Source organism: Notamacropus eugenii, chromosome 2 (assembly GCF_028372415.1).
Source record: "Notamacropus eugenii isolate mMacEug1 chromosome 2, mMacEug1.pri_v2, whole genome shotgun sequence".
NCBI lineage: Eukaryota > Metazoa > Chordata > Mammalia > Diprotodontia > Macropodidae > Notamacropus > Notamacropus eugenii.
The window spans coordinates 81,845,499-81,867,794 of record NC_092873.1 but is presented as its reverse complement, the minus strand read 5'-3'; the positions used below and the strand labels follow the sequence as shown (position 1 = coordinate 81,867,794).

Sequence of the window (22,296 nt, the reverse complement as noted above, 5' to 3'; positions counted from 1 at the left end):
GACCACAAGCACTCTTTCCTACCCTGGAACTGTTATCAGGATCCCAGCTCCCCAGTGGCCACAAGTTAGTGCTCCTCCTTGGCCTGTGACTACAAACCAGGACTGTGACCTAGATCTGAGTATGGGCTAAGCACCAGAGTCCTGCCCCCAATGCCAACCAAGAGCCCCTTACAATCTCCTTCTGACCAATTGTTCAACCCCTTTACCATTTGTAGGCTGAGAGTTCTGGAAGCAGTCACTGCAGCTGCTAATTCATTCAATCCTAAGGTCTGCTCCTGGCTTGCTAGGACTTGGTCTACGTTTAACTAGCTCCCCTCTCACTCCAGTGCCATAGACCTTTCCTGATAAACTTTTAAATTGTCTTGGCCTGGAAAATTGTTTCACTCTGTCCTTTTGTGGTTTCTGCCACTCTTGGGGTACGATTTTGAGGCATTATTTAAAACTCTTGTAGAATTTTTGAGGGGAACTCAGTTGAGTTGCTTTTTGTCTGCCAAGTGTGCTTTGACTCCCAAGAAGCTAGAAATTCTAAAGGAGAGAGTGGATGTGGTCCAAACATAGCAGACATCCTGTGCAAAGGCATTAAGATAGGAGATAGAATGTTGAGTTAGGAAACAGTCAATTTGGCTGAAAGATAGAAAGCATGAAAGGAATGACATTGAAATAAATTTGAAGAAGAATTTGGGAAATTCATAGGAGTTATGGGTATCCTGATAATGTAGTATTTCTGGTTTATCTGAAGCAATGATAGGGAAATGAAGAGTGATGAAATTATGATAATAAAGCAATTTATCTTAGACTTACCACCCAATTTTAGTTCCATATTTAGTTTCTTATGGGTCTTTTTGCTCAGTTGACACTGGGTTGGTATACAATGAAAAAACAGAAACAACCTTTGCTCTACAGGAGGGCCTACTACCTAATGTGTTCTTTATCTACTCCCCCTATCCAATCTGTTGCCAAGTCCTGTCAATTCTACCTTTATAACATATCTAATAGGAATTCCATTCTCTCCTGGACTATTTCAATACTTTTTCTCGTTGGTCTCCCTATAGCAAGTATCTCTTCCCTCCAGTTCATCCTCCACTAAGGCATCAAAGTGATATTCCTACAGGACAGATTTGACCATGTCACCCTTCTGCTCCATAGACTCTAGTGGTCCCTTCTTGTCACAGAATCAAATATAATTATTTTGGCATATAAAACCCTTCATGACCTGGCTTCTTCTTATCTTTCCACTCTTTTTATTCCCTTTCTATCCCACTCTTATACTCTGTGATGCTCTGACACGTTCTTTTTCCTTTCTTGCATAAGACACGCCATCTGCCAACTCCAGGCATTTTCACTGGCTGTCTTCCATGCCTACAATTCTCTCTCTCCTCAAATCCATCTCTTGGTGTTCCTGGCTTCCTTACAATACTAACTGAAGTCCCACTAAGAAACTTTTCCCTATACCTTTTAATTATAATGTTTCATGTGTTAATATATCCAGTTTAACTCATTTATAACTTCTTCATTGTTATTTAAATGTCATCTCCCCCATTAGATTGCAAGCTCATTGAGAGCAGTGACTATTTTTTATGCTTTTTTGTATCCCTTGGGCTTAGTAGACCAGTACATAGTAGGCACTTAAAAATGATTGCTGATGACTTGATTTCTATTTCTATGCTTGACAAAACTAACTGTCTGATTTTTTTTCCTATTTTCCTTATTTTCATTAGAACATTTATTCACCTTACTCCTATCTCACCTTTCAGATATTCTGGAATTTTCACAAAGGACAGGGTGCAAAAAGTGGATGGAAACAGCCAACGACAGTTCAGGTGATTTCATCTTAGTAGGTTTCTCTGAACGACCTGAATTGGAACTGGTTCTCTCACTCTTTGTCTCCTTGTTCTATACTATAACTCTTGGGGGTAACACTGCCATCATTCTACTCTCTCTTCTAGACTCCAGGCTCCACACTCCCATGTACTTTTTCCTCAGAAACCTTTCCTTTCTAGACCTTTGCTTCACCACTAGCATTGTCCCCCAGATGCTGGTGAACATCTGGGGAGGGAGCAAAAAGATCAGCTACTCTGGATGTATGGTCCAGTACTGGGTGGCCTTGGCTCTTGGCTCCACTGAGTGTGTGCTTCTTGCTGTGATGGCTGTTGATCGTTATGTAGCTGTCTGTTGGCCCTTACGCTATGCTATGATCATGCATCCACACCTCTGCCACCTCCTAGGAGCTGCTTCTTGGACTGGTGGCTTTGCCAACTCCCTTCTACAGTCATCACTGGCCATGGTGTTACCTCGTTGTGGCAACTACAGAGTGGACCATTTCTTTTGTGAGCTACTAGTCATTGTCAAACTTTCCTGTGTGGACACTGGCCCAACAGAGTCTAAGATGTTCATTGCCCGTCTTATCATCCTTGCCATGCCTGTCTCCATCATCTTAACTTCATATGGGTGCATTGCTCGGGCAGTGGTGAAGATCCGTTCAGCTGAAGGAAGAAAGAAGGCCTTTGGTACTTGTACATCACATCTTCTAGTAGTGTCACTTTTTTATGGGACCATTATGTTTGTGTATCTACAGCCCAAAAACAATTACTCTCAGGACCAAGGTAAAACCCTTGCAGTGCTCTATACAATTCTAGCTCCCACGCTTAACCCTCTGATCTACACCCTGAGGAATAAGGATGTGAAGAAAGCAGTAAGAAAAGTAATGGGGAAAGAGCAGGCATAAAGATACACAGGATATGTAAGAAAAGATAGAACTGCCTCCTAAAAGCAGTGATCTGATGATTCATGGGGACACACAGCATTTTTGTCCTTTTTCTGGTATCAAGGTGTTACTATATTTTATTTCTCAGCTCCCGGAAATTTTACCTAATATTCTGGAATGGTTAAGTATTTTCTTAGAAATCATCTAACCCTTCCAAAAAGAAACCTTTGGCACCTCTACCCCAATCCCAATTATGAAATGTCACCACGTTTAAGTTAGTGGCCCCTTACTCTTTCGTCTCCCACCCAATCTCTGTGAATACATTTCTAAATTATCATTTCTGTTAATCATTGTAGATATAATGCTGATGATTCTTTCATTAGGTTTATTATTTGTCCTTAATGGTAATAGAACCACCATCAACATCATAGCCAGTTTAATAATTAGCAACACTATCATTGTCATCATTATGAAGACATTTATTTAAGTACTTAGTTGTGTTTGACGCTTAGTTGTTTTTGGACTATGGACTCTAATTGGTAATAGAAACTGGCTAATTAGTGGAGTAGATAAACATATATAGGGCTGGAAGAAAACATTTAATGACACTGAATGAAAATGAATATATATATATATGTATATATATATATATAATGAATATGTATACATCTACATGTTTTCATTTATCAATATTCATTCAGAAAAGATTAACTGAGTACCAACTGCATGTAGAGCACTAAGAAGAGGCAGAGTTTAAAAAAGACATGGTCCCTTTCCTCATAGAGATTACTGTCTAGGAGGAAAATTAAGACAAGATTATATAGAATATGAAAGGAAAGAGGTAAGCAAGTCCCCTGACTAGTCAACCAATACTTCATATGAAACTTTCCTAAATAGAGAGCTATCGGAAGGATGAATAGTAGAAAGACATCTATTTTATATACCAACAAGCAAATATTAAGCACTAACCACACAGTCATTGAAAGATGTACAAAGAAAAGCAAATAAAATATCCCATAAGCTCAAAGAGCCTATCTTTAACTGAGAGAAACAAAATGAATGGAAAGAAGTACATAGACACATAAAGACATCAGAGAAGTTAATTTGTTCTGTATTTCCAAGGTGATTTTTAGGCATAGAACATAACTGGGGGCAGCTAAGTGGCACAATGGATAGAGTGCTGAATTTTGAATCAGGAAGACCTGAGTTCAAATCTAACCTCAAACTTTCTAGCTGTGTTACCTTGGACAAGTCATTTAACTTCCATTTGCCATTGGAAAAGGAAATAGTAAACCACTTCAGTATCTTTGTCAAGAAAACCCCATGGATAGAGGTTCACAAGGTCATAAAGAATCAGACATGACTGAATAACACCAATAACAAATAGCTTAAGAAAAAAAAATAAAGATTAAAGACTAAAGTGTGTAAAGCAGCCAGTATGATGTGGCTGAAAGAAAAAGTAACGAATCTCAATAGATCTCAAAGAAATTCTTTTCCATTGACTATTCAATGCCCAAGAATATTAAGCATATATCCAAAGGAAAATGCAATTTCCTGAAAGTTGTACAGTTAACTTATTCCCATACTCTTTTCTGTAATCATCATTATTTTCTGACACCCAAATCAGAAGCCAGCATGGCATAAACTATCTAAGAGAAATTCTCCTCGTGTTTACATAGAGTAAGGAAATTTGAATTCTTTTATAAAAGTGTGGCAAATGAGGTTTCCTTTTATACTTAGTTTTGAAGGATATAGAATGAGAAGAACTGGATCCCTATTCTGGTTCTGTTTTTTATTACCTGCAGAAGTTAATAAAAATAGGATTGTACTTTGTAGGTAGGAAGGATCTGGATTCAAATTTCATCTAAGAATACTTACTGACTGTGACCCTTGACAAAATATTTAGCCTTATTAATCCTCAATTTCCTAATCTGTGAAGAAGAAGAAGGAGGAGAAGAAGAAAAAGAAAAAGAAGAAAAAGAAAAGACCTGCCTGTCATACTTGCCTCAAAGAGCTGCGAGTTATTATGAGAAAATCAAAGAGATAGTGTATATTAAAACAGATGGTAATTCTGTTGAAAGGGCTATATTAAAAATGGTCACCTATAAAATATTATTACCTACATTCTCTTAAGTTTCTTCATCCATTCAGTAAAGAAACTACAACAAATTAACTCTAATGTCTCTACTAGCTTTAAATTCTAAGATGTTTTCTGTGCCCTATAAGGGAGTACCAAAGTTAGGAGAATCTTGGCTATACCCAAAGCCAGAAAAGTATATTCATTAATATTGCAAGCTAGGAGAACATCTAACCAGAGGACAAATACAATATTCTGTTTATTACTATTGCAAGTAAAAGGAATATCTAGCCAGAAGGAAAATCGTATGTTTTACTATCGGTCATGGACTTGTCTGATGGAGAAACCAATTAGTCAAACACTTTCACTTTACAAATGAGGAAATGGCAGAACAGGTAAGGGACAATAAGCAGCAAAGCTGGGAATATGAACCATGTGCTCTGACTCCAAATCCAGGCCTTTTTTCAGTACAGTATTCACTATTGTACAATCTTGATTGAAGTGAAAAGTATCAACAACTACAAGGTACAAAGTGCAAAAGTACAAAGAACTGAGGCAATACATCCAAGGAAATCTGGGGGAAATGGAACTCTGGGACTCAAGAGTGTTTGTTGATGAAACCAATAATACGTGGCCAAGACAAGATGAACATGCCATAGAGGAAGAACAAAAAAGAAGTATCAAGGAGCAAAGGAAGTCCAAATAAAAACCACAGTAACACTGAAGTTATCAAGGAATTTAGCAGTCATGACTGAGACGAATTTATGCTATCAAGTCTTTGGACTTTAATAATTTCTTTCTTTCAGTTATGTAGTAGCCACAATCTTCCAATATTTTTAAGTGTTAACACAACATGAAAGACCTGTTACTAGATGCTACAGAAGAACTAAATTCATAAAACTGGTTTTTTCAGTCTTTCATTCTTCATCTAATTGGTCTGGAAATACCCACAAGAGATGGCTCTGGGATTTTTCATGTTGCCGCATTCTGCCCTGTATGGAGATTTTACACTGTTAAATGCCTGGGAGGAAAACTGAAGAAAAAAGCCAACATCTATGTGACTGGCCATGTTCTTGCTATCAGTGCTAATACTACAACAGAAGAGATCTATGTCAGACATAAATAGTTCTTGAAGAGATAGGAATGAAGGGGGAAAATGGTCTTCTGACATTTCACTTGGGAAGAGAAGGAATTATTGAGAGATCAAACTAAGATACAATAATAATCACCGAATTTTATACTTTAGAGATTATACAGGACTTTATAGAAATTTTCTCTTTGATCCTCATAACACTTTGACATTGATTCAACCTCTCAGTGGCATTGATAGCTACTCCCCTGTTCCTGTTCAGCAAAAGGACCTATATTCAACTTGACGGTTATATGTAGCCATATAATTGGGTGGAAGTACTGAGAAAATATTAGTTTCTGTGTGGTTCACAGAGAGTGAGTGAGCTTCTAACCCTCAATACTTCCTTCTGTGAGGCAGTGCTGATTCACTCTGTGGTATGGATTACTATAGATTTACCTAATAAAAGCAGCTCTAGGAGCTCCCAGTTATAGAAATCTTATCTCTTCCCTGAATTTGTTATGTCTCATTGAGCCCTAGTCACATGACTTCAGCATAATGAAGTCATTCCAATTAAGTAGTAGCAAAACTCAACCAATTATATTTTACAAAGAAATGTAAAGAAAATGAAAGGAAGGCCTGATAACAGAGAATGAATATAAGAATGTTGTCTCCCATTAGGTGGTGAGCTTCTTGAGAGTAAGAACTGGTTTTTGCCTTACTTTGTCATCTCAGCTGTTAGCACAGTACACAACATATAATACATGATTAATAAATGTGCCTTGACTGTTGAAGACTTTAAGTTCTTTCTCTTTTCTTATTGCTGTCACTAGCTTTTTTTGTTCTTTACACAAATGATAAGTGGTGACAGGAGGCATCTTTGTTTCACTCCTATATTCATTAGGGAAACTTTGGGTATTTTTCCATTACAAATAATTCTAGCTTTTGTTTTCTTCACATTTAGTTCTATTTAACTTTCTGAAATTGTAATGTATAAAGTCTCCATTCATTTTTATGAGAATATTTTGATAATCCTTTTTTATCTTACATTATCAGGGTCAATAACTCAGTAAATAGCATATAGCTTTTGACCACTTCTTACCCTGAAATGCTACCCCTAGATGAAAGTTCCTTACTTAGTCCATCCTGGGTCTGTGACCTAGAACCGGGTAGGGAATGATCAAGGGTACCAAGGATATTCCCATGTCCTGCACAAGGCTGGGGTTCCTCTGATTATGTGTCTGAGAACTCTTTTTTGCCTTGGTATACAACCTAAGTCTTCCAGTGCCTGCTTATTGGAATATTCTATGTGGTAAGCCCCTGGAAGACCTCCATCCCCACCATTTTTCTACTTATTCAGACCTCAGATGGACAAATGACTCTCTATGTTTTTCTTGGATTTCTTAATCAGGACTTGGTCTGATGTGTTTTCCAGAACTTTGTTGAAGAATCATGGGGGAAAGCTCAGCTATTCTTCCTGCTATTGTGCCATATTAAGTCTGCTCATTAGCATATAGTTGGACAAAATAATTTTTAATAATTTCCTTTGTTACCTTCTTAAGTGTTGTAAGTTACACTTTTTATTTTTGAAAATGAATAATCTGATGCACCTACACATACACATCTTTTAATTCAGATTAACTAACTATTTATCTGTTTTGTTAGGGTTTTTTTATACTAGCTCCTCATTTGTTTGTGAATTCAATGGTATTTTGTTTCCAATTTTATTAACCTCTTCTTTAATTTATAGAAATTTTGTTGTTCACTTGGAGATTTTTGATTTGCTGTTGTCCAAGTCTTTTTTATTAGGACTAATTCATTAATTTGTTATTTCTCTGTTTTGTTGATGAAAGAGGATAGAGATATAACTTTTCCCTTGAAAATGTCCTTAGCTGAACTTCATAAGTTTTGGTTATGTTGTCTGATTTTTGTTATTTTCTTTGATGAAATTTCCTATTGCTTACATAATATTTCTTGACCTACTTTGATGAAGTTTAATATACATATACATTGTTAACCTGAAAACTTGGTTAAAGAAAGGCAACAGGCTGAATGCATACATTTTATGATTTAATTAATTCATCAATTCCCTATTAAAGAAAACGGTAACATAATGCAATATGGAGCCAGAAATGTTCTGGCTACCCAGTGCAGAAACCTTCTGGCTTATATACATTTTGCCGTGAGAAAGGAACTCTCCTAATTGAGCAAATCATAAATTCAGTGAGGCAGGACAATTAACAAAGCAATGTTGGTCAGGCCTTGGGATTCCAGGCTGGATAAACATATGTCTTGGTGATAAGGAAATCCCACCAGTAGTGAGTGGCAGGCTTCCTGCCCTAAACAGATAACTGACATAGGAAAGGGTAAACAAAGTTCAATAGAAATTATGACCTAAGATGTCTATATTTTCTTTACCATTAATATGCCATAACATAATATATATCTATAAATATTAAGATATGGAAAACGTCCCATTATTCAAGATAGTGTCTTAGGTTAAAGGTCTCTTAAGGAATGCAGAGTCAGCCTTGGCTGGCTTTGTTGACATAGGAGAGGCATTCTCTGAGTTTGCTTCAGAGAGAACAAAGAGATTATTCCAAAATTTTATATTAAACATTGTCAACATATATATCAATTTTCATTTTTATACTTGGGTTTGAAAAATCAGTTTCTTAAGTACAAGTTTGGAAAGGCATGGCTAGATAGCAGTTTGTCCGGAATTAAAAATCTGAGAGTTTTATCAGGTTGCAAGCTCAATATGAGTCAGGAGTGTAATGTGGTACCAAAAGAAATGGAAAGGAAAAAAACAAAGACCTTGGACCATGTGTTAAGGGAGTCATTATAAATATGGAATAAAGAAGTGATAGTTCCATTCTACTATAAGCTGATTAGACTATATATGCAGTAGGTGTAAAGTTTTGGGTGCCATGGTTTAGGCAGGAAATTTTGAAACTAGAGAACAATACAGAAGAGAGCAAACTTCATGGTGAAGGTCTCATAAGACGATTTGTGGAAGGAAATCAATTTGTATGGAGAAGAGAAGACTCAAGAATGCTTACCAACTGTCTTTACGAATTTGAAGAGCTATTCCATAGAAGGAGGATTAGATTGATTCTATTTGTCCTCAAAGTGAAAAAAAAGAGGATAAAGATGTAGAAGATGGCAAGAGAAAGATTTAGGCTTAATGTAAGAGAAATTTTTCTGTTTTTTAGAGCAATCCAAAGGTCAGACAGATTTCACTTGGGACATAATAGGTTCCCCCTCACTGGAGTTCTTCCAGCACAGGCTAGAAAAATATTTCCAGAGTATGTTATGTAGATTCGTTTGAAGGGTTGAGTTTGCTATGGCATTTCTAATAATTGTTATTCTCTGGTTCTATATTTCTCTTTCTAATAATTGCTACTACTTTGAGAGTAATATATGAAAAAGCTGTTTACTTTTGTGGGCTTCTCTTCTATTGCTGAAGAGATTATGCCTTATTGAGTCTTGAGCTTTTTTTAAAAAGATTATCACATCTTCAATTGCCTTTTGGATATCTCAAACTGTGTATCTGATAGACATCTCAAACTATATATGTGAAGTAGAATCTATCTTCCTCCCTAAGACCTCCCATCTTCAGAATATTCCTACTGTTAAAGGCATCATCATTCTAACAGTAACCATTTATAACAACTTCAGTATCATCTTAACTCTTTATTCCCACCCTTCCCCCATATCCAGTCTATTGTCATATATCATCTTTCTTTCCTTCACAAGAACTTTTGAATGCATTCACAACCTGATTCAGGTCTTCTTTACTTCTGTCCTAAAATATTACAATAGCCTTCCAGCTGATCTCCTTGTCCCATATCTCTCTGTACTCCAATCCATCCTCCATTCAGCTCCCAAAGAGATTTAGCTAAAGCATAGGTCTGACCTTGTTATCCTCCTGCTCAGTTAGCTCCAGTGATTCTCTATTACCTCCAGAATCAAATATAAAATCCTGGGTTTGGCATTTCTTGTCATCGTACAATTTACTCCCATACACACACTCTGTGATCTAGCCACACTGGACTACTTGCAGCTCTTCTAAACAACACTCCTTATCCCATTGTTTGACCTTCATACTGACTACTTCTCATGCCCAGTTGGCTCTGCCCCTTCACCTCTGCCTCTTAGTTTCCATGGCTTCCTTCCTTCCTTCAAGATACAGCTCAAATCTCATTTTGTACATAAAGCCTGTAAAGACAATTTAGTTGTCTAGTGACAAAAAAAAATTAGTGCTACCCATTTAATACATTTGACTACACTAAAGGAGGCATAATGTCAAGGTTTGGTAGGTGGTGCAGGGAATAGAGTGCCAGGCCTGGAGTCAGGAAGACTTGAGTTCAAATTCATCCTCAGACACTTAGTTCCTATGTGGGACGGTTTGCTTCAGTTTCCTCATCTATAAAGTGAGCTAAAGAAGAAAATGGAAAACCACTTCATTATTTTTGCCAAGAAACCCCAAATGGGGTCACAAAGAATAAGACCTGACTCAAAATAACTAAATAAAAATGTCAACAATTAGGAATTTGAGAGTTCCAATTTGTTTTTTCTTAGTCATTCAATGTTTGGATTACTGTGTTCACTTTTGGTAACCACAATTTTCTAAGACGATCACAAAATGGAAGAAAAAAATGAAATGGTGAAATGGTCTTGTGATCATAGAAATAGTGAATTGTCTGAAAGAATTGATAATGTATGAGCTATGAAAAGCAGACTTAGCAGGGACAAAATAATTGACTTCAAGTATTTCAAGGTTTGTCATATGGAAGCGGGATCACACTTGTTCTTCCTGGAGCCAATAGGTATGACTAGATTAGAAGCAATAGGTAAAAGTCACATTAAGGAAAATTTTGACTTGAAATAAGGAAAATCCTCCAAAAATTTTTAGCTATTTAAAAGTGAAATTAACTAACAAAAGACAATTGATTCTCCTCTAGCAAGCATCATGAAACAAAGGCTCTGGTCTCATAATCACCTACAATAATTTGTTGGTTGTGCTGTGCAAGAAATTCTTATTTAAATATGTGTGGAGTAAATGACCTTTGGTGGCATCATGTCTCTGAGATTCTATGATGCCATAATGAAAAAGTGACAATCAACATGAGACAAAGTCATCATGTCTTGTAGGGATTCATAATGGCGATGAAAGGTAATAGTGGAATGTGTCCTAGGTATTAAGAAAATAGATTCAAAAAGTTTAGAGAAGAGATGGACATGATTCTGTGATTAGAGACTATCAAAGGAAATGTGTTATAAAAAATAAGAGATTCTAAAAATATTTAAATTTTGACCATTAAATAATTATATTTCACATTTCATGCCCAATTATATAGTGAATGAAACTTGAACTAAAACTAAAACTGAAACCCAGCTAGTCTGTAAATCTAATTAATATTAAAATAATCATAATAAAAGAAAAGACAGAATGTAAGGAAATCACTATAGGGACACAGAAAACTCTGATACATTCAAACTGCATACAGAAGGTCCAAGAAGAGAGACAGATAAATAAGAAAAAACATCTAACAGAAACAAAAAGTTGTCAAGTATGTCAGAGTGTAATAAGGCTAATTAGAAAAAGAAAATTCATAAGAAAACAAAAGGGTATTTTTAGCTACTTACAAAACAATAGAAAAGAAAATCAGAATAATCCTACTACTTAGGGTGGTATATTGTTAATGGAAGACAGAGAAAAAGCAGTACTACTTAACTTTTGATTCACTTAGGCAAGGATTCCTTACCTGGGACACATGAATTTGTTTTTCTTTAATATATTAATAATTATTTTATAATTAATTATTTAATTTTAGAATTCTAATTAAATGGACATTTATAATATACCATCATAATAATTATAATTTAAAATAGTATTTTAAATTTCAAGATAATTTCTTTCCTTTTTAAGCTAATGGATTTTATTTTGTGCATTTATTATCAAGCCTGAACATAGACAAATATCCTGATTTTCCAAAAGCAAGTAAGGATAGATTCCAGAAATTATATACAAATATTCCAAAGGATCTTTGATCTCATAAATATATATATTGTTGGCTGTAGCATGCATTGTAACCCAGTGTATTGCTAATGTATTTTTGCATAATGGGAAGATCTTTCCCATCCATTAATAGGCCCATGTGACCTGTTTCAGTCACATGGAAGCCTGAATAACATGAGTGTGTGGTGGAAGGAGCTTACCAAATGGGTGAAACAGGAAGGGGTGTAGCAGAGCTGAGAGGAAGTTGGACACAGCAGCTAGAGCTGAGGGAGAGAGAGAAAACAGGCAGCAAGCTGTGAACTGTCAGTGTTAGTTTGTGGGAATGTCTGAGCAGGAGGAAGGCTTGGGGATGGTGGTGCCTCCTGCATTGTTAGTGTGTATAGGTTTCTTTGTTGCTATGATGGATTTGGCTCTCTGGTGTTGCGATTCAGCTTTCTGGTGTTTACATAAATGTTTTGGTTCTGTCTTCTACAGGGAGAATCTGTTATATTTTGCCATTCATAATTATGCCAGCATATTCGTAGCCACCATAGGCATTGTAAATATCATGTTGGCACTACATTCAGCTATGGCTACCCAATACTTAAAGTTATTATTCATGTCCTCTCAAAATGTATCACAAAGGAAACGCTCAAAATGACAGGGAGTCTCTCACATCTCTTGAGATCATAAGATATGAAGTCCAGAAACTGTTGTTATAGATTGATAAATTTGATATTGTGCTCTCAAAATATTTTAGAACAGATTTGTAAATGAATGGTTTATGAGAATTTAGAAGAGATTATTGGACATTAATTCACTAAAACGTGATACACCAAAAATTGTCATTTTCATTTTTAGAAGATTATAAGACTGCAAAAATTAGAAGAAAGAAATGCATGCATTGTGTTATTCCAGCAAAATATTCTACTGAAATATGATTTTGATATTCTTCTGAATAATGGAGTGAAATATTGGCTGGATGTGTTAAATATCACATTAAATAGTAGCAATATACAAATAGTACATGAAAAAGTCATACTAAATTGATAAATATCTAATTGAACAAAAAGAATATTGATTAACAGATTAAGTTGGAGGGAGTTCTCAAATGAAAGGCTTCAAAGCTTCATTTTTGATTCTCATCCAACATTTGCATGAATAATGAGCATCAGAACATTATGTTTTATTACTCAGAACAGTCATGTTCAGTTTTTCATTTCTCTCAAGGTTCTGCTCCTGACCGATATGAACTTTTCTATTCACCATACTTCTCACCTTTTTTATTTTTCTTTTACCTGTTGTCTTCTCCCATTAGAATGTAAGCTATTGAGGGCAATTACTGTCTTTCTTTTTGCTTGTATTTGTATTCCCAGGATTTGGCACAATGTAATTGTTGTAGTTGTTATTCACTCCTGTCAGATTCTTCATGACCATGGGGTTTTCTTGGCAAAGAAACTGGAGTGGTTTGAATTTTTCTTCTCAGTAGATCCTTTTTTTTTCAGGCAAACAGAGGTCAAATTATTTGCCCAGGGTCACACAGCTAAGAAGTATCTGAAATTGAATTTGAGTTCAACTCTTCCTGACTTCAGGACAGTGCTCTATTCACTAGGCCATCTAGATACTTCTGCACGTAGCAAGCACTTAATAAAAACTTATTTACTTGACTTCTGACATGTTTCTAAAAAGTAAAGATGACCCGTAGCTGGAATAGGTTAGTTATTATAATAGATGACAATTAAAATTTAGCAAATTCTTGATGCACTGGACTAAAATAAAAATCAATAGTAAAGAATGAAAAGTTTTGCATTTAGGGTAAAGATAAGGGATGAGATTGTCCTACTTTGTTACATACGAAAAAGGTCTAGATATTTCAGTTAATCAAAAACTTAATCTATTGCAGCCACTAAAATAGCCAAAATGTTAGGTCAGATTAATAATAGCTCACATTTATATAGAATTCTGCAACTTATAAAATACCTTCATCTCAATAGTTCTGTAAAGTTATTTATTCCCTTTTTATAGATAATGTAAGTGAGTCTCAGAAAAGTTAAATAACTTATCCATGTTCTCATATGTGGCAAGTGCTACATAAAAACCAATTCTGACTCCAAGTCCAATAATCTAGTCATGACATTGTGTTGCCTCTAAAAGATATATAGGATGTAAGTCACACAAAGTAATGAACCCAACTGTACTCTAGCCTGGTCATAACACACTTGTAGTATTTTATTCATTTCTTGCTCCTAGATTTTAAGAGAAACATTGACAAACTAAACTATGTCGGAAAAGTGTGAGTCTGAAACCTACACTATATAAGGAATTATTTAAGGAACTGGAATTGTTTAGCTTGGAGATGAAACTTTAGGGAGACCTAATCATTAGATTCAAATATTTAATAGGTAACCAAATTGTCTTGCATTTTCCCAGATGTAAGATCATAGAATTTAAAGCTAGAAGGACATTTAAAGATTGTGGATTGAGGATGAAAGGATATAGAGAGAGATAGAGATAGAGATTCATATATATGTATATGAATGCATGTATGTATGTATTGCATCTCAATATGTGAAGGAACTTCTGAACAGTTAGAGACCCTAAATGATGGAATAAGTTGCCTTCAGTGGTTCTCAGTACACTATCATTGAAAGTATCAATTAAAACCTCGATGCCTATGAGCCAGGGATGGTACAGGAGAGATTTCTGTATTGTTCGGAAGTTGATTTCTAAGGTGAGTCCAGCTTGAAAATTCTATGATTATAATGCCTCTTTTATACTTCAATACTACTACAGGGTGACTGTGAGGATTTAAGGACGTACTGTATATAGACAAACATAGACTGCTAGATTTCAGTATCCTTAGGCAAAAATTCTGTGGTAGTTAATCCTATTGAATAAGAAAGTAAAAGTCCATTTTGTTGCCTGGATATTCGTCCGCACCACTAGTGTCAAGATCAGTTAGAAATGGAGACCACTAAAATGTACACAAAGATTCCTGCTGTAGCATACTGATTTAGAAAATCACATATTAACATATCATTTTATATTTTAATTTATTTTCTTAAATATTCTGCTGTTAACTTTCATTCTGGTTTGACCTGTATTTGGGAATGTTTCTGGCCATGAGATTGACCGTTCTGGTCTAAACAATGTCAAAAAATATGGATATTTTGAAACTCTTTTGTGATTGGTATCAAGTAACAAAAGCTCTCCTTTTCTCTTTCTCCCAGTACATTTCTCTCAACACTTAATTTTATATTTAGGTATTCTCCCTTCATATTTAACTCACCTTATGCCCTCTGTCTATACATACATACATACATACATACATACACACAACACATACATATATGTATATGTACATGTTTATGTATATTCCCTCTAACTACCCTAATACTGAGAAAGGTCTCATAAGTTACAAAATCACCTTTCCATGTAGGAATATAAACAGTTCAACATTAATGAGTCCCTTATGGCTTCTCTTTCCTGTTTAGCTTTTCATGTTTCTCTTGATTCTAGTCTTTGAAAGTCAAATTTTCTATTCAGCTCCTTGACCCAAGAACTCTGGATTTTGGTTCCAATGCTCCTAGGAGTTTTCCTTTTGGGATCTCTTTCATGAGATAATGGGCAAATTCTTTCCATTTCTATTGTACCTTCTGGTTCTAGAATATCAGGGCAGCTTTTCTTGATAATTTCTTGAAAGGTGATGTCTAGGCTTCTGATTACCCCTCCCTACATTTGTCCTCTTTCCTACTATCCCCCCTTTCTTATACCCTTCCCTCCTACTTTCCTTTAGTGTAAGAAAGATTTCCATATCGAATTGAGTGTATATGTTATTCCCTCCTTCAGTCAAATCTGATGGGAGTAAGGTTCACTCATTCCCTCTCACCTTCCCCCTCTTCTCCTCACTGAAAAAGCTTTTTCTTGCCTCTTTTATGTGAGATAAATTACCCCATTCCACCTCTCTCTTTCTACTTCTCCCAGCACATTCCTCTCTCACCCCTTAATTTTATTTTTAGATATCATCCCTTTATATTCAACTCATCCTGTGCCATCTGTCTATATTTACATACATATGTGTGTGTATCTGTGTGTGTGTGTGTGTGTGTGTGCATTATATATTCCCTCCAACTACCCCAGTACTGAGAAAGACCTCATGAGTTGCAAATGTCATCTTTCCACGTAGGAATGTAAGCAATTTAGTTTTAGTAAGTCTCTTAAGATTTCTCTTAACTGTTTACCTTTTCATGCTTCTCTTGAATCTTCTATTTGAAAGTCAAATGTTTTATTCAGCTCTGGTCTTTTCATGACTGAAAATCCTCTATTTCATGGAATGACCATTTTTTCCTTGAGAAAATTCTCAAGAGTTACAAATATGATCTTTCCATGCAGGAAGGTAAAGAGTTCAACCTTAGTAAGTCCCTAATGATTTCTCTTTCCTGTTTACCTTTTATGCTGCTCTTGATTCTTGTGTTTGAAAGTCAGATTTTCTATTCAGCTCTAGTCTTTTCATCAAGAATGCTTAAAATTCCTCTATTTCATTGAAATTCCATTTTCCCCCCTGAAGTATTATGCTCATGTTTGCTGGGTAGGTGATTCTTGGTTTTAATCCTAATTCCTTTGAGCTCTGGAATATCATATTCCAAGCCCTTAGTGTAGAAGCTGCTGTGTTATCCTGATTGTCTTTCCACAATACTTAAATTGCTTCTTTCTGGCTGCTTGCAATATTTTCTCCTTGACCTGAGAACTCTGGAATTTGCTTCCAATATTCCTAGTTTTCCTTTTGGGAACTCTTTCAGGAGGTGATGGATGGATTCTTTCCATTTCTATTTCCCTCTGTGGTTCTAAAATATCAGGGCAGTTTTCCTTGATAATTTCTTGCAAAGTGATGTCTAGGCTCTTTTTTTGATCATGATTTTCAGGTAGTCCAATAATTTTTAAATTTTCTCTGTTTTCTAGGTCAGTTGTTTTTCAAATGAGATATTTCACATTATCTCCTGTTTTTTCATTCTTTTGGTTTTGTTTTATAGCTTCTTGATTTGTCATTAAGTCATTGGTTTCCATGTGCTTCATTCTAATTTTTAAGGAATTATTTTCTTCAGTGAGCTTTTGGATCTTCTTTTCCATTTGGTCAATTCTGATTTTTAAGGCATTCTTCTCATTGGCTTTTTGGACCTCTTTTGACATTTGGATTCATCTATTTTTTTAAGGTGCTATTTTCTTCAACATTTTTTGAGTCTCCTTTAGCTAGCTGTTGACTCATTTTTCATGATTTTCTTGCAACATTCTTATTTCTCAACCCACTTTTTCTCAACCCCTACTTCTCCTATCTTATTTTCAAAATCCTTTTTAAACTTTTCCATGGCCTGAGATCAATTCATATTTTTTCTTGGAGGCTTTGAATGTAGGAGTTTTGACTTTGCTTTATTCTTCTGGTTGCATGTTTTGATCTTCTTTGTCACCAAAGTAAGATTCTATAATCTGATTTTTTTTCTGCTGTTTTCTCATTTTTCCAGTCAATTACGTGGCTTTTTAGTACTTTGTTAAGGTAGCACTTTGCTTCCAGAGTGCATTGTTGAAGGAGTGCACTGTCTCAAACTTCAGGGGTTTTGTGTTGCTTTTTTCAGAGATATTTCTAGGGATCTGTAAATTTTTAACTCTTCCTAGGTTGTGTGATCAAAGGAGAGGTGTTTACTCTTCTACTGATCTGTGCTATGGTCTGTGAGTGATGACAAGCACTATTTTCTGCCTTAGAACTATGAGGAGAATTTCCTCTCCACTGCTACCACAAGTTCCATCACAACAGTTTTCCTCCTTACCCTAGGATAGCCACCCAGAACTGTAAGCCAGATCCAATCAAGAGCAAAACAAGAGAATCCTACCTCAACACCAGCAAAGAAATCCCTGCAACCTCCTTCTGATTAGCCACTCGATCTCCCCATTGTCTGTGGGCTGAGAGCTCTGAAAGCAGCCACTGCCACTGCTGCTATCACCACCACCACTCTGGGGCTGGGCATGGGGCTAGACCATACTCCTCTTTCACTCAGGTTCAGACAGACCTTTCCCACCGACTTTCTATGTTGTCTTTGGTGTTTATGTTTTGAGAAGTCTGGAAACCACCATAGCTGCCAGTGATTCAGCCCCTTGAGGCCTATTCAGGGAGTTGCTGGGTCCCAGTCTGTGCAGGAGCAGCCCACACTAGACTGCACTCCTCTCCCAGCCCAGTGCAACAGACCTCTCCTGTCGAACTTCCAGATTGTCTTGGGCTACAAATTTGTTCCATTCTGTCATTTTGTGGGTTCTGCTGCTCTAGAATTCCTTTAGTCATTTTTACAGGTATTTGGAGGGGTTTGGGGAAGAACTCAAGGAAGTCCTTGCTTTCACTCCACCATCTTGGTTCTGCCCCCTCTACTATCTCTTCTGACACACTGCTGTGAAATTGAAATTCCTCTCCTCCCTAAAAACCTTGCTTTGCCAGTATCTGACAACCAAAGTCAAGTAGTCCAGGTTAGTGAACATTAGAAAATTTGTAAGAAGACAGCTCTTACATTGCTCTCTCAGATTATTCATAAAGACTTATAGGTAGCATGATACTATGAGAAGCACACTTAGAGCCCAAGAACCTGGTTACAAATGTTGTTTTCAACAAATCAAGCTCTCTAACTCTACATTTCCTTATCTATGAAAACTGTTGGGGAAGGGGGGGAGCAGGGATAAGAGTGACTAAAGAGTTTCTGTGGTCTCATCCAAATCTAATGTATATGACCTTGTGATCTACTTATTTCCAGTTTCTATAACTCACTTGGTTTGACCTTTCCATGACTTTCTTCATTGCCTTATTTATATCTTTCTTTATCAGTGTATATATCAAAGGGTTGAGGGTGGGAGTTATAATAGTATACATAAGGGCCAGAACCTTGACTTGGCCTTGAGAATAATTATTTCTTGGGCTGAAGATGCAACAACAGGATACTCCCACAGAACAATGAAACCACCATCAAGTGTGAGACACAGGTCCCAAAAGTCTTCCTCTTTCCCTCAGCTGAGTGGATTTTTGCCACTGCTCAAGCAATGCAGGCATACGAGGTGAGGATTATGGAGACAGGGATGGCCAGAATGATAAAGTGAGTAATGAATATTTTGGAGTCCATTGACCTAGTGTCCACACAAGATATCATGATGATAACAAGCAGGTCACAAAAGTATGTGCCACATAATGGCAATGCCATGACCAAAGATGACTGAAGGATAAATTAACAAAACCCAAGAACTAAGATGCAGGTGCCAGGAGATGGCAAAGCTGAGGATATGCGATGACTGTAGAGTGCAAGGGCCAGGAGACAGAAATGTAGCAGTCCACCATCATTACAACAAGAACTGCACAGTCAGTAGATCCAAGAGCCAAAGCTACTGAATATTGGACCAAGCAGCCAATATAACTGATTCTCTTTTTATGTCCTCAGATGTTCATCTGCATTTGGGGGATAGTACTGGTCGTGAAACAGACATCCAAGAAGGAGAGGTTTCTGAGGAAGAAATATGGAGAAGTGTAGAAACTAGAGTACAGAAAAGATAAGATGATAATGGTGGTGTTGTCCATCAATGTAATGGTATAGAATACAAAGACAAATAATTAAAAGATCAATTCTAATTGAGGCTACTCAGAAAACCCATTAACATGAAATATCCTCCTGAGTTTTCATTAACTTCCATCCTCTGCTCATTTTTCACATCCTCCAGTCAGATGAATGTGTACCTACAAAATGTCTAAACAAATTGTAAAAAGGTGAAAATTTAATCAATTAGCTGGTTGGTATTAGGACATATGGTATCACTCTCGGGGTAAAATCCAGTTTTTACATAATGAAAAATTACAATGACAGCACATATTCTTCACCAGTGGAACTGACTAAATTTTCTGGTTTTGTAGAATTATATTTCCACTGTTTTGTGGGAACCAAGAGGACAAAACTTATGAAATGTAAGTAACATGAACTGCTCTCTTTTCTTGAATTTTATTAACCTCTTCTCAAATCAATATGGCTTCATGTTACAAATATTACTATCACAAAGCTTCGCCTTTCTGCTTGGGAAAATTAGGAATATGAGGAAACAGAAAACCAAGAAATCTGACATGTAGAGTCAGGTTGTAGGAATACTCATCTGCTATCTCATAGAGGAGATTCTTGACCAGGTATGAGCCAGATGATATGGCTTCTGAAGTCCTTCTCAGCTCTGATATTCTGTGATTCAATTATTATGTCAATAAGGCAGCATATACATCTTCCCTATTCAGTAAGATAGTGAAAGGGGTATATGATAGCAAGAAGAGAAAAGATTGGGATAAACAGATTATGTAAATTATTAGAAAGTGCTTGGCCAGCACTGACATTAGTTAGTCCAAGGAAAGATGTGTTCATGGGTTTCAAGTACATCCTTCTCAACAATCATGCCAATGAATGCTATTCATAAGAAGGGAGACTTTCTTAAAGACAGTAACTATATAACCATGCATATATATCTATATCTATATCTATATCTATATCTATATCTATATATATATATATATATATATATATATATATATATACACACACAGATACTTAACCATTTCCACTGCATGAGATACAAGTGAAAATGGGGCTTCCTACTACCTGATAGGGGACCAGAAGAGAAAGAACTCAAAACCACAGTATAAAAGTCTTTATTTTTTTTTGTTTTGTCTTCATTTTCTGAATAATTTTTGTATCCGGGAAGCATTAAGGATACTCTTTCAGATAGAAACTGAATAACATAACCCTAGAAAGGCTTTTGTCTTTTGAGAGTTTGCATCTTCTGTTTTTGGAAATTCAAAAGGAATAAAAACAACTGTCTACTCCAGTAATGACATATCTTCTGAACTACAAACATGTTTCCAACCACCTATGAATTATCTCTACCTTTGCAATCCACTAGAGCACCAGATTCAACATGTCCAAACTGGAATTTGTTCCCTATCAAATCAGTTATTTCTTCTGACGTCTGTTCCTCACTTTGTCTCCAAAATATTTGTAACCTTGTTTTTGATTCTTCTTTCCTCCTGACTTCTCAGAAAGTTTTGTATCTTCCTATACTCAGCCCTTAGGTATGCATCATCACAGTGAGGCAGCCAGAAACGGAGAAGTCTTTCTTTCTACCCAGTAACTGAGAGTTCCTGGCTCTGCCCAAAAGAGTTAAACTCAAGGTTCCCTAGACTAGCTTTTATGGGTCTTCAAGATTAGAAAGATGCATGAATACACAGAATAATTTCCTAATAAGCTTCATTTTTTTTGTGAAGCATTCCCCAAATACCCAAATTCCTTAGTGATCAATTAGCATAAAACTTTTATAGCCCTAGAGAGGAAGTACAGAAAGAAATCCCTGAAGTGTTGGAGTTTCTCCGTCTTCCCATGGAATTTTCCATGTATAATGAAAACATTGCAATCTATTCAGCTATCATTCTGTATACTTAGTTCCCATTACATTATAGACAATTTGGACAAAGAGGGAGGTAATAATTGCTTACAATGAAGATAAAGCACCTCACTTTTAAAAATCATTGATATTTAGTTTGGTTAACATTTAATTCAAGAAGACGTGATTGTGTTGAAGTACAAATTCATTTGTTTAACTGCTTTAAATTTCATCATTATTTTAGATAGTTGTTCAGTTAATCTTGACATGAAGCCTACTTCATTTACCATCAGATATTTTCCCACCATAGCCACCTGTTTTCAATCAGTTTTCTTCCTATCTCTCACAAAATGAATCTTATATTATGATGCAGTCTTTTAAAGTATGTTTTGTGTTTTCATATATTCAAAACTTATATGAATGTTATTTCTGAAGGCCTCTCGAGGAAAATACATATAGAATAGATTTTGTACAATCACAGATGGTATGAAGTTGTTAAAAATCTGCCTTTTCACCATTTAAAACCTTGACCTCCATACTCTGAGCCATTGTACAATGGAAAGAGCACTGGTTCTGAAAAAAGAAGCCATGCATTGAAATGCCATCTCTTACACTTATAACCATGTGTGTCTTAATCCTACCTAATAGAAAGAATCCTAGAGTAGGTTTTCGGCAGAGTTATGGGGGTAAATTTTTAACAACCAGTTCACCAAAAAAATGTGCACATGAAAAACATTTTCTCCATCACTTTCTTAAGTCTAGACTCTAGACCATCAAGAAATTAATAAATCAAGTTCTGATTGGTGATGTTTGCTGACTTCAAGGTGCAAATGCTCACGCTGAAAATTTAGCAGTTGACTGGATAGTGATTAAAGCTGGCTCCAGCACACCTCTGATTTTAGATAAATAGTGAATTGTATTTTAGTTTTTGTTTATATCACTAATCACCTGGGAAAATCATTCCACCTCTCTGGGATTCAATTTTTTCACCTGTAAAATTGAATATTTGG

At 36.0% G+C, this 22,296-nt stretch overlaps 1 protein-coding gene and 1 pseudogene across 1 annotated transcript; one reads left to right on the top strand and one right to left on the bottom strand.

The window, feature by feature from the left end:
- The first annotated feature begins 1,795 nt into the window (after positions 1-1,795).
- LOC140523583 (putative olfactory receptor 2W6) lies at positions 1,796-2,725 on the top strand. Its single transcript, XM_072638394.1, has one exon. It carries the CDS (start codon positions 1,796-1,798, stop codon positions 2,723-2,725), a length of 930 nt encoding a protein of 309 aa, XP_072494495.1.
- Positions 2,726-18,632: 15,907 nt separating this feature from the next.
- On the bottom strand, positions 18,633-19,579 carry LOC140522692 (olfactory receptor 2Y1B-like; annotated as a pseudogene).
- Positions 19,580-22,296: the final 2,717 nt, after the last annotated feature.

Excerpts from the sequence above, each read along its gene's own strand:
- LOC140523583 (XM_072638394.1), top strand. The coding sequence starts at position 1,796 with ATGGAAACAGCCAACGACAGTTCAGGTGATTTCATCTTAGTAGGTTTC.